Genomic DNA, 13,291 nt, shown 5'->3' on the forward strand with positions numbered 1-13,291 from the left:
GTTAGTTGTCAGTCAGATCAAGGAGACAGATGCTTCCTTTGGCCTTCTCTGACTCCTCTCTTCCTCCTCCTTCTCTTTAACCCCTTGAGTCAGAGGCTTTGGTTATCTGGATCATACCTGAGCATTCCTCTTGCTGCATCTGAGATCTGTCATACTCTACTCCTATCCAAACTACTTTAGGCAGCCAATGGGCATGCTCCGTGCACAGCCTCCTGTGTAGAGATACCCTTTCGATGCATCTGAAACTCTGAATGAGGGTCATCCCACATCCCTGCTGATGTGAAGCTAGATATAAACTATGAAAGCAACTAAGCTGCCAGCATTCTCTCTGACCCTTGACAAAGAGGACTAATTTATTCTTCCAAGATGATTTCATGGAAGAAGTCTAATGGTTCATTTACCTCATGCATAAGATTTGCTTCTCAAAAAACAGCTTCCCCTTAGATGTTGTAGTATCTAAGTCCCAAGTGGTGACCTCTGACAAAATTTTCCTAATTGAAGCAATGATTTTAAAAAGAAGAAAAGTATGCAATTTAAAGGGCTGGGCATTTTCCTGAGATTTTAGACAAGTAAAATATTATTTGCATCAAGAGGTACATTTTAAGAACATTAGTTATTCATAATGCTTTTGCCTGGAAAAGTAAAATGTTCTACCTTCTGGCCTCTTCGTTAGAGGGCTACCTATATAGGTTGTGAATCATTTATGATTATAAAATAACCAAACACTTTATTGTTCTCTACTAAACAAAACCAATTCAGTTCAAAGGAAGAGTCTTTGGAGACTACTATTTTGATAATTATATTAATTTGATAATTACACAATTTTCTAATTTTTGCCTATTCATATTTGGATGTGATATGGCTTTCTTTGGGAGAGGAGGGAAGAAAAGGTGCTATTTTGTATCCAGCTTGGCAAGCCATATACTTAGTGTTTCTTAATTTCATGTAAAAATAAAAATGATGCAGCCATGAAATTAAAAGACGCTTATTCCTTGGAAGGAAACTTATGACCAACATACAGGGCATACTCAAAAGCAGAGACAGTACTTTGCCAGCAAAGGTCCATCTAGTCAAGGCTATGGTTTTTCCAGTGGTCATGTATGGATGTGAGAGTTGGACTGTGAAGAAAGCTGAGTGCCGAAGAATTGATGCTTTTGAACTGTGGTGTTGGAGAAGACTCAAGGAGATACAACCAGTCCATCCTAAAGGAGATCAGTCCTGGGTGTTCTTTGGAAGGAATGATGCTAAAGCTGAAACTCCAATACTTTGGCCACCTCATGCGAAGAGTTGACTCATTGGAAAAGACTCTGATGCTGGGAGGGATTGGAGCAGAAGGAGAAGGGGACGACAGAGGATGAGATGGCTGGATGGTATCACCAACTCGAAGGATGTGAGTTTGAGTGAACTCCGGGAGTTGGTGATGGACATGGAGGCCTGGCATGCTGTGATTCATGGGGTAGCAAAGAGTTGGACACAATTGAGCTACTGAACTGAACTGATGAGAAATAGCCTCATGTTATTAGCTTACTTAAGTAGTAAACTGGACATAACATTTACTATGAAAAACAGTTTGTATAAATATTTTCTATTCTTACCTAATGAAGTAAGAGATATTCCCATTTATCCAGTGAGGAGACAGGCTTTGAATGTTTCAAAGTTATAGGTCTCAGTCTCCATGTTAGTTATTCAACCATGTCCAGCTCTTTGCGACCCCCATGGACTGTAGCTCACCAGGCTCCTCTGTCCATGGGATTCTCCAGGCAAGAATATTGGAGTGGGTTGCCATTTCCTTCTCCAGGGGATCTTCCCAACCCAGGGATCGAACACACATCTCCTATATTGCAGGCAGATTCATTTCTGTCTGAACCACCATAAATGGTAAAGCTGAACTTGAGTCCAGAGATGTTGAACTTCATAACCCAAGATCTTTCCATGATCAAGTGTTTTTAAGGGTATTTCAAATCTTTTGAAAGTTGTTTATAATACAAATTTTAATAAACATTGCTTTAATTTGGAAGAATAGTCAAAAAGCAATACTTATGCTTATTTCACCAGTTAGGGCTGATCTGTCTTTAACAAATAAGATGAAAGTACCAAATAATGCTTCTTGGTGACACTTGATCCAAGGATGAATGGCTGGGCCAAAGAGTACATAAATAAGGGAACCGTCTTCCCTTAAGGTACTAGGTATGTAAAATAAAGCATCTTTTCAAAAGATCTGACAAGAATGAGTTACATTGTGGGTTTATTATTTTAAGGAAATCCATAGGTTTCTGAATTTGCTAACCCTACATTTATTTTTATATTGATATTTTTATAAATGCTATAATTATGAGTGTATTTTTATGCCTTAAGAGGATAGATAATGAAAAGAATATATGTGTCTCATAAAATTATGGTTCAAATTACAAGTTAAATACAAGCTCAGCCAAATAATTTGGTTACTATCAATGGAGAATTCATAACTTTCTTAGGCTAAAATATATGTTTACTTTTTCAATTCCCCATGCCCTAGAAAAACACATGATACTATTCAGATAAGTTGCAACTAGGAACTATAATAGTCAACAAGTCTTCTTGAACACTTCAAGCTTCCCATGGGCTGATTATTCATTTTTAACTTCACAGTTTTTACATCTCAGCTTTGAAAGAACTGTTTAAAGACACGTTGTTTAACTTTGTCAGAAATACTTCTTACGGCAAAATAATCAGACATTTTAATAAGAAATGTTTGCTTACATTAAACACTGTTTGGACAATAGGATGACAAAGCACTATTATCCTTCAACACTGAAGCTCCTCCCTGTTCATTAAAAGCTCTGGTAAAAATGATCCTTAAGAAAACATTAATTGTTTATATGATAAGCATTCACATTTCTTATCCCAAAGTGCACTGCGTTTTTTCTTTGCTTACCAACTGAACAACAACAAATGATAATAATTCAAGCTTCATGTTCAGCTCACTAGAGAATTTAAAAAATAAACTGCATTGCCTTTATTTTAGGCTTCCCGCTGTCTTCCCTGGTGGCTCAGAGGTTAAAGCATCTGCCTGCAATGCAAGAGACCTGGGTTCAATCCCTGGGTTGGGAAGATCCCCTGGAGAAGGAAATGGCAATCCACTCCAGTAATCTTGCCTAGAGAATCCCATGGATGGAGAAGCCTGGTGGGCTATAGTCCACGGGGTCACAAAGAGTCGGACACAACTGAGCGACTTCACTCACTCACTCAGGTGGTGCTAGTGGTAAAGAACCCACCAGACAATGCAAGATCCCTGGGTCAGGAAGATCCCCTGGAGGAGGGCATGGTGACCCACTCCAGTATTCTTGCCTGGAGAATCCCATGGACAGACGAGCCTGGCAGTCTACAGTCCATAGGGTTGCAAAGAGTTGAACACTACTGAAGTGACTTAGCATGCTTGCTTTTACTATGAATGAGATTGTCCACTTCTCTGCTTTTTCCTATGCTTCTTTCATTTTTACTCCATATAATCATCACACAGCAAAAACCTATTGAACTTCTACTATGGGCCAGGTACTTCACACAGATAATAGGATCTTTAGGACTGTGATTTCTTTGCAGATGAAAATGTTAAGACTCTGAACAGCTTACCATGATCATAAAGGGAGCAGAGGCTATGTTGCTGTTGAAAATGTGAATACAGTGTCTTCTTTAAAAGCAAGTGGATTGCTTTTCTTTTTAAAAAAATGTATTTTCTGTTTTAGAAATACCAACTTTTTGAATGTGTATTTAATTACTCATCTGTGAAATAAAAAAAATAATAAAAGTAACTTGTATGAGACCATTCATTGCTCACTCGAACTCAGGGCTCCTCTTCAAACATGGCTCCCCAAAATGAATCATTATTTCAGTCTCAGCTACTTCTTCTGTAAAAAGATCATTAAGCCCAAAGGAATACTGTACTCTCTGAGATCTTAGAGAAAAAGATAACTCGGAAAACTTTCTCATTTGACAACAACACAAAATAAACAAAACAATCTCAAGGACAACCAAGAAACTGTATCACGAAACAGCCACATCAATGACTTGATGTTTCCCACGGTTACATTTTTCTGTTTAGTTTTGAACCATAGGCTTGGGAAATATTCATGATAGACAATTAATAAACTGTCCCAATGCTTTCATCAGAGTCAAGCTTTATGAGTTATTTATCAAGAAAGCAAAGTAAAACTATATGGAAAAAAATAAAACTTCAGTGAAGTGACTGGACCCATCTTCCTTAAAAATATCAGCTCTATTGTTGATAATATATGTAGGAATTCCCTGGTGGCTCAGATGGTAAACCATCTGTCTACAATGCGGGAGACCTGGGTTCGATCCCTGGGTAGGGAAGATCCCCTAGAGAAGGAAATGGCAATCCACTCCAGTACTATTGCTTGGAAAATCCCATGGACAGAGGAGCCTGGTAGGCTACAGTCCATGGGGATTATGGATCCTTTTAAACTTGTGCTCAGGCAAAGTGAGATTCCATTTTCGTCACACTTCTTAGGAACCCAGCCATTTTTGCAACACTTGAAAATTTTTACTACTAGTATATCCATCACACGTTTATTCTCTTCTTTAGATATCTTGTCTAAACCAGTTATAGAGATTATCTCTAGATGCTATAAAAGTTTCTGTAGAATTTGGTAGTAATCCTCTTTGTCTCAAATATACAATTCAAAAAGAGGAAAATCATCACCAGTAGAATAACAGACCCACAAAAACTGGGACCATATTTGTCTTCCTCATTGCTTTTTCCGCAGGGCCCAGAACAGATCTGACCCATTATAAGATCTCAAAATATCTGCTGAATGAAAGAATAATTAATTAATCTAATGGTATTATCCTGTAGCCTTTTAACAATCTCCCTTTACATTTTTTATTTGGGTTTAAATGGCTATATAGTTCATGTTAGCATCGAAGAATCTAGCTCAAAGTGTTTGCATTTCAGCAGCTGTTACTATTTAACATGCTTCATGTTTTCCTGGGTTCCTGTATGTGTTTATTCCAGCTCTAGGAGTTAGTGGCAAATTTTCCTGCAAAATACCACTAGAAAGCATATTCTGAATAAGTATAGGATTTCTAAAATAAGTACTCTACAAAGCTACAGGGTTTATTCTATAAGAAAAATGCTCCATGGCAGAATCATTCTGTGAGGTTTTTTCCTTCTTTTTTTCTTTCCAGTAAGAAAATGAACGAAAAGAAAAGAGAAATGTGAATCAGCTGCCATGTAAGCTAAATTCATTCCCCTTTGGCTCATCTGCTGGGGCTCCAAGCTTTCTGGAGATTTATCTTCTGAGTATATGGCTCTTGGAATTCCCAGGCCAACTTTTTCTTGAAAGATAATAAATCAAAATGCATTTGCAGTGTTAGGCTAAAGATATAGGCTTCATGAGCATATCGAATATTTATACCATGACTTAGTTATAAAGATTTTCTTTGAAACTTTCTAAAGAATATAAACAGCTAGATTACAAAATTCCAAAGGCAGAGACAAAACTAAGACCCAGGGATTATGAGAGTATTTTGGTACTTGAAAGATAAATTTTTGTTCTAAAAGTTTACTGGTTTTGCTTTTGATAACACTGCATACTTACAGTTTTGTTCAAACCCTGCTATCTGGGCTAAGCCAAGAGTAGAGCGATCACCCAGGTTTTCTTAATATCTAAGATTTCATGGGAGCAAATCACAGACTTCAAATAATCTATCACCTTGGAATCATAGAACATAATATATTATTTGTTCAAAATTTTATTTTACATAAGGGGAGCCATGAAGCTTAGAAAAAAATTTTTTTAGTGATTTGTCCAAGACTGCAGTGATGCTTCTCTGACTTAAAGAAAAGAATCAAGTCCCCTAACTTCAAAGTTAACTTCTTTCACTCCTACTCTGCTTCCCTAACTCCTCATTAGGTGGCACTGTCTCTCACATTTGGAATTGCAGGAATTAAAACTGAAAACGCTGCACTCCCAGGGAAGCCATTCCCATGAATAAAGCAGACAAGGTAGGTAGAGAGCCGGCATGCCACTCACCCAGATCAGAACACTGGACAACTCGCAGATGGCACTGACAGCGGAAGGGGCAGACTGGGCCCATAGGCTCTAATTCAGGAACTTCATGAAAGCGCTCTTCCGGGCCTATCCCAGAAGCCTCATCTTCCAGCATAAAGTCAAATAAGCCTTTCTGTTGAAACGGTCCAGCCCAGGAAACTTGTGCAACCAGGAGGAAGATGATAGCTGCCTTCATGATTTCTCTCGTCTATTTTCACAACCGAGGAACCTGGGAAATAGCAGAAGGTTTAGAAGAATAGCCTTGCCTAATGTATGTGTTATGTAAGCGGAGTGCGCATAGAAAAAAAGCACTAAAAAGTAATATTTTATATACTGTTAGGAGTAGAATATTAGAAATATATTGGAAGGTAATAAGGTTCAGTAGAGATGAACTTGCACTGGTTACTTATGAAGAAAAATTTAAATAGTATTTGAATCGCTTCGTTGAATTTGGGGTCTGAATTAAGACCACAGATTATATAGTCAACCTGCAAAACTGTTGCGATGATAAATCACATTGGAATTTTCAATGCTCACTCAACACAAGCCGTGCCACAGTTAAACAAGTTTTGTCTGTACACACGAGAGTTCTCCAATTCCTGCTCAGAAATATCTCTCGAAGCCAATCTGACTTCTCCATCCCACTTTATTTATCCCAGTCCAGACCCTTCTCATCACTCCCTGAACAAGAGCTTTCAATTAGTCTCAGCCTCGAATATTTCTTCCACTCCAGGCCATCTTCCACTCTGCTGCCCAAGTCATCTTCTAAAAATTCAATTTCATTGTATTAATTTTCTACTGCAAATCCTTTGCTGACTTCTCACAGCTTGCCAATAAAGTCTCCATCCCCTTTGTTGCAAATAAGACCATGCATGATTTGACACCAACTGATAATAAGCCATATTTCTCTCCATTTTCTCTCTACTCCCAGTCCCCACTTTAACCCTGACGCTCAAAGCTAATCACCATTTAAAATACCTACCTTGTGAGAGTGTTGTAAAGGCTAAATGAGATAATGGGCTTCCCTTGTGTATTCTCGCGCATCCAGGCAGGATGCTGCGTCCTCCTTCTTCTGCGCTCCCAAGGCACGTTGCTTACCTCTTTTAAAGAACTTATCACATTATATTGTAATTTGTTTTGCGTGCTTGGTCTGCCCCCCCACTCGAAGATGTACTCCTTCAGGGCGTGTCTTATTATCCTTTGCTCTGTACCAGGGCCTTGCACAACATTTTGCCCATAAATGACTCAGTTGACCGTCAATTTATTAATAATACAAGTTATTCAATTTGTTCTTAGCAACCAAATTTGATTTTTTTTAAATATGGTTATCTTTGTTTAAATATTAAATTTCTAGCATAAGAAAGATATCAAATTGAAAACCTGAGCTTGATATAAGCATGATTCAGTTTTTAACATAAATCTTTTGGATGGTTTCTCAAATGCATCCTTTGTAAGGACTGTGTAAACCAGGAAACACATATGGAAAATCCTATCTGATTTTACTTTATTTTATATGACATATGTTATCTAATTTTATAGGATTATTTTGTAAACAAATTGATAAACAAAAATATGATTTCAACTCATCTATACCATTTTTTCCATTCATTTAACAAGCCCTGCTAGATATATATACATCTCTGTTATTGAGTTGGTTGTTTAGATGGCTGAAGTGAACTAAATGAAACTGAATAACAAAATCTTAATAAATCTGAATAATGAAAAGTAGTTGATCATGGAGAGAACAGTCTATTTTGAGTTGTTATATTTTCAAACTCCATTAAAACTGCTCAAAATATTCCCCAAACACATTGTAGATGTTATCTTTAGTCTCATCATCTTTAATTATGTTACTTCCAGTCACTATCCAAATGATAGCAATACAGAAAAGATAAAGTCTTCATATATGCTAATTTTAATATATATTCTGGAAATGTTTGCCTAGATCCACTAAAGGGGAAACAAATGTTTTAAAATTTCTTACACTTTTATTCTTAGTTTATATTTATTACTGAAGCACGTCAAAGGCAGCACATATGCAATACAGGCTAGTGACTTTAAAATAATACCACGAAGATTATTATTCACACTGCCCCTTTAAATTCAGTATCAGATTCTCTCTGGAAACCCATTCCCACTCAGTTACAGCATTGCCTTTTAAAGGAGACCCTATTGTTTTGGCAGGGTTCCCTTGGACTGGATCTCAGGGAGTGGTTTTCTGTCTGTTTCACATTAAAATGCAATGTTTACGGTTTACCACAAGTTTGCTAGCCTTGCATATTTCATGTCTTGCAATTTTTGAGAAAAAATGAAGCAAACTAATTGCAGATTTAATAAAGAGCAATGAGAAATTAATGCAGATGTCTGTTTCTGATCTTTTCTCCAGGAAAAAAAAAAGGCCTGGTTCACTAATCCAAAAAAAAGAATATTAAACATTAGCTCAGGGGAATATTATCATTTACATTTGTTTACTCTTGTTAAAATGGTACAAATTCTCTACACAATATTCTTTTTGGTTGAATCTGAACTCAGACAGACAGTTTTTAGCTTCCATTACTTATCATTTTCTTGTGTGTGTGTGTGGGGGTGGGTGGGTGTGTGTCCATTTTAACCCTGAATGTCCTGGGTAAAAATAATATGGCCAGGTATTTTGCACAAATTCCTCAATGAAATAACTTCTTCTAGATTAGTATCATAATACTTAAAACACAGCATCTTAATTAATCTAGGCTACTGACAGTGATAGTTTCTTTATCATTTCCTTCCTCTCTTAATAAATCAGGAAAACAAACAAACCTATAGCAGTAGCCCATGTGGACATCAAGGAGACTGTTGTTGAGATGATATACTATTAAAATTTCATTTCAACCATTTTAAGTATTCTCAAAATGTATGCCTATTTCCTAAATACTAATTGCTAAGAATGCCACTACTTCAGTAAAGTTCATTGCCATAATTTAATGTGTTCTATCAAAAATAATAATTTTAGTTTTCTTAAACGACATCCCATTAAATTATACCATTCAGATCAACATTTGTATGATGTCATTTATGCCTTTGGTGTGAATTTCAAAGTCAAAATTTAAACCTCAGGAGATAAGCGAAGCTATAAATGCAGAGCAAATTAAACCCCCCAGGACTGGGTGAATTAAAAACCTCAATAATAATAGAAATAAGTTAAAAGTAAACCATAAAACAGTATCCATCTATCAATGAGGGGTACTATAGGGGGCATCTGATTCTTTCTCTGGTCAAAATAGCAATTTGAAGAAAAAGCCGCAGGTATTTATATCACTGGGAACCCACTTAATCAGTGGTCATCATATTACCCTGTTTTGAAATTAGAAAGAAAAATAACCCACACTTTCATTCTATAGTGAATGTATCTTATGATAAAATTTCATTTGCAGCAAAAATTCTGCAGTCTCTTCTTTACGTTTTAGTAAATATGTAGCTAACTGTGAGATCATCTTAGTTAGGTCCTGAATAATCAGCATAAATAGAGCCAGTGTTTGTTTTCACCTCTCTGGTGACAGTTTCTAGTATTTTCTAAGTTGTAGAAATATACACTAGACTTCTATAACTAATCACCCAAGTTCATGTCTCTGAAGTTTAGAAGTTCTTAAATGTACAAGAATTCAGGAGGAGAATAAATTCTTAAATATACAATCCAACTATGAATAGCATGCCAGTCTAATACTTTTCTATAAACATTTCCTAAACATTTAATTAGTAAAAACACAAAATACATCAATAAAGAGAGTCACCGTGTTAGATTATAGTTTCTCTAAGAAACATCTTTGTAAAAACAGAGAGCAAGAACTAAAACAATGCATCACAACCATTTTACCAAATACTTCGTTTCTGTTTTCAAGCAATATTTGTTTAAAACACTGCAGAAACATTACTAAAAGTTCAGTACACATTTTTTTTTCTCGTTTTCTCTTACCAAATAATTCCTTTTTTCTTAACTTGATCAAAGTTTTATTAGTCTGTAGCAGAGTTCAGGACAATTATTGAAAACCATACCTTTTAATCCGGGGATTTGCCACAGGAGCCCTCAAAGCTGAGATGTAATTACACTAAATATTCAGCCCAAGCAAGAGTTTGCAGGTGTGGAAAGGAGGAGGGGGAAGGTGCTGCTCTGTGACTGTCACTAGGTTGAAAACCTCCTGCTTCTACTCCATAGCACAGTTAAAAAATAAGGTTTCCCTCAATGAACACAATCCGGCTGACACCCACATTAGATCATATGGTAATGATATGTCTCTTGTATTGTAGCCAGAAACTTTATCGGCCTTTTTTTCTCCCTATTTAAATGCTTTATTCCTTTTGCATCTGCTTAAAATTCTAAACTGCTTCTGTAATATAGTAGTGGAGCAACTTGACTTGGAATTTGTTTCATTGTGTCGACTCATTTCCCTGAAATTGTAACTAAAGGGTTTATTTCCCCACCCCCAACCCTACTCCTTTATCCTCTCTTTCTAGTCTTCTTTATGAGTCACATTTATCATACTTCTGAAAATGACAGTTTGTTTGTTTTTGGTTTTTTTTTTTTTTTTTTTTTTTTGCTTTCAGGATGTGTAAGTCTGGCAAATGGAATGAAATTATTTTAAGTGTGGGCTATGAAAATAAATGAGTACTCATTCGGATTCTTACTTGCCTTGGGCTATTTGTGCAAATTCAAAAATTCAAGTACTATGATATGGAGGTTTTCTATATATCTTGAACATAGTTCTAAAGTTCCCTGGAGGAAAGCCATGATTTTATATGAAAAGCACACCATTTATTACTTCCCTTACTTATAGTTTAAAACCTTCCTTGTTGTCTACCAATTATGTGTGTTTTTTTTAAATAAAGCACATAGATACCAAAAGATGATCACAATTTAATTTAGCCTGTATATGAAAAATTTTATTTTCGTAGGCTATATTTTTATGTAATCCAGAACTCTGAAAAGGCAATAAAATCTATGGCTCTTTCCAAATTCAGTAAATAGAAAAAAGAAAAATAGAAAAAAGAAAGTGCAAATACAAGGAAAGATATTTATTCAGCCAGTGAAAGCTTTTTTGAGCTTTTGTAATTCCCTTGCTGGATGCTGTCAGTTCTCTGTGTGTCTCTATGTTTTGACTTGTATCCTTATGCCCTGGCCCCTAGGCTGTTACCAGGTGGAAACTTGAAATCAACATCTGTGAAACATGAGAGGATAACCCTTCCTTTCTCCAACCTCCCTTCTTCCCTTCTCTAGCCATCTAAGTACACAATTCTACAGTAAATATATTTTGCCTTGATGAAACTTGAAGGGATTAAATTTTTATGTGTGTTATCTAAAGAAGAGGGGGTAAGGCTGTTATCACATGATATTTTGCCTTATTTTCCAAGCCCAGTCTTCATAATGTTAACACCTTAGCCCACTCTTCTCCTTGGCATTTAATAACCCCATGCCTGGTTAGTCTGATGATTTAAAAGAAGGCAATTATTTTCCCTGGACGTTGGTGCAAAATCCCTGATCCCCTTGGTGGTGGTTTAGCCACTAAAGTGGTATCCGACTCTTGCAACCCTGTAGACTGTAGCCCACCAGGCTCCTCTGTCCATGGGATTCTCCAGGCAAGAAGACTGGAGTGGGTTGCCATTTTCTTCTCCAAGGGATCTTCCTGACCCAGGAATCGAACCCAGGTCTGCTGCATTACAGGCAGATTCTTTACCAACTGAATGTCAAGGGAAGCCCTATGATCCTCTTGAAAGTGAAGTCACTCAGTCATGTCTGACCCTTTGCGACCCCATGGACTGTAGCCTACCAGGCTCCTCTGTCCATGGGATTTTCCAGGCAGGAGTACTGGAGTGGATTGCCATTTCCTTCTCCAGGGGATCTTCCCTATCCAGGGATCGAACCTGGGTCTCCCACATTGTAGACAGACGCTCAACTATCTGAGCCACCAGGGAAGTCTGGAATCAATTAATTTTTTCCTCTTGACCTTCTCTTACATTTATCTCATTCTTATAACATGCAATCATTTGTTCATAGTAGGGTTATTTATGTACATCTTTCATCTCAAGGAATAAAGCACATCCTCTTCATACTTGTGTCCCCACTACCAGCACAAAGTAAATTCTCAAGAAACACTTCATGAATGACTATAACATGAAGATAGATCATTGACTGAGGATGATTATTGTTTTGCCCAGGTCTGGTTCACTCTTTATCAAAACCCAATCTGGGCTTCCCTGGTGGCTCAGTGGTAAAGAATCCTCTTGCCGCTGTAGAAGACACGGATTGCATGATCCCACATGCTCGGAAGCATCTAAGTCCACGTTACAACTACTGAGCCTGTGCTCTGGATCCCTGAACCTTAACTTCTGAGCCCCTGCGCGGTAACTGCTGAAGCCTGTGTACCCTGGAGCCTGTTCTGGGCAACAAGAGAAGCTATCACAGTGAGAAGCCCACACACCAGGACAAAGCCCCCGGCCACTCGCCGCACCTGGAGAATGCCCATGCACAGCAAGGAAGACCCAGCACAGCCCCCAAATAAATAAATAAATGAAAATTAAAGCAAAGAACAAAAAAACAATCTACTATAGTACTATCTGGTAGATGATGAATAACAGCAGCAGTTGTTACCAGAGAGAGAGGTGAAAGGAGAAAGAGAAGGGGAACAGGGTATTAAAGAAAAAGAAGAACAATTAGAACAGGAGGAGAATACACGTTATCTTGATATGCGGACCATCTTAATTTTATAAAGCAGAACTGTTTTATCTAAGTTTCACATCCAGTTTCTTCCCTCTTATAGTAAGCTATATGAACTCAGCACACTCAACCTCTCTGAGTTCCCATATCTGTAAAACAGGTTAAAAGTATTACCTAATTCATAATGTTGAAATAAAGATGGAATGAGGTAAAGGTTTAGGGCATGTAATTCAGAGCATGGCTGTTATCCCAGGAAATTAAGCTTCCTGTAAATGTTAGCTTTTATTGTTTTCTGATATATATCATAGCAATCGTTTAAGTTGGGCAAGGGAAATCATTTTATTGAAGTCCAATGACCTGCCCAAGCTCACAGAGCCAGTAAGAAGCACAACGGGAGTGAATATCCAAGTATTCTAGTACCTAATCTACTTTACTGTTAACTATACTTCATTTTAAGAACGCTCAAACTCTTAAGGTATAGAAAATTAATAATAAAAAATTTTGAATAACATGTCTTTGTAGACTTGTTTAAAAACTGTGACCAGTTTTACAATTT

General features: G+C 37.1%; 1 protein-coding gene across 2 annotated transcripts in view; it reads right to left on the reverse strand.

Moving 5' to 3' along the window:
• DCN (decorin) overlaps positions 1–10,466 on the reverse strand; it is a 36,700-nt gene extending 26,234 nt beyond the window's left edge. The window contains exons 1-2 of one of the 2 annotated variants that reach the window (XM_005679813.3): positions 10,080–10,466; positions 6,033–6,279 (exon numbers count right to left, since the gene is read on the reverse strand). In XM_005679813.3, coding sequence (XP_005679870.1) covers positions 6,033–6,246 — 214 coding nt within the window. In that variant the 5' untranslated portion in view covers positions 6,247–6,279; positions 10,080–10,466. 2 annotated transcript variants of the gene reach the window in all.

The sequence above is a fragment of the Capra hircus genome, chromosome 5 (assembly GCF_001704415.2).
Source record: "Capra hircus breed San Clemente chromosome 5, ASM170441v1, whole genome shotgun sequence".
Taxonomy (NCBI): Eukaryota; Metazoa; Chordata; class Mammalia; order Artiodactyla; family Bovidae; genus Capra; species Capra hircus.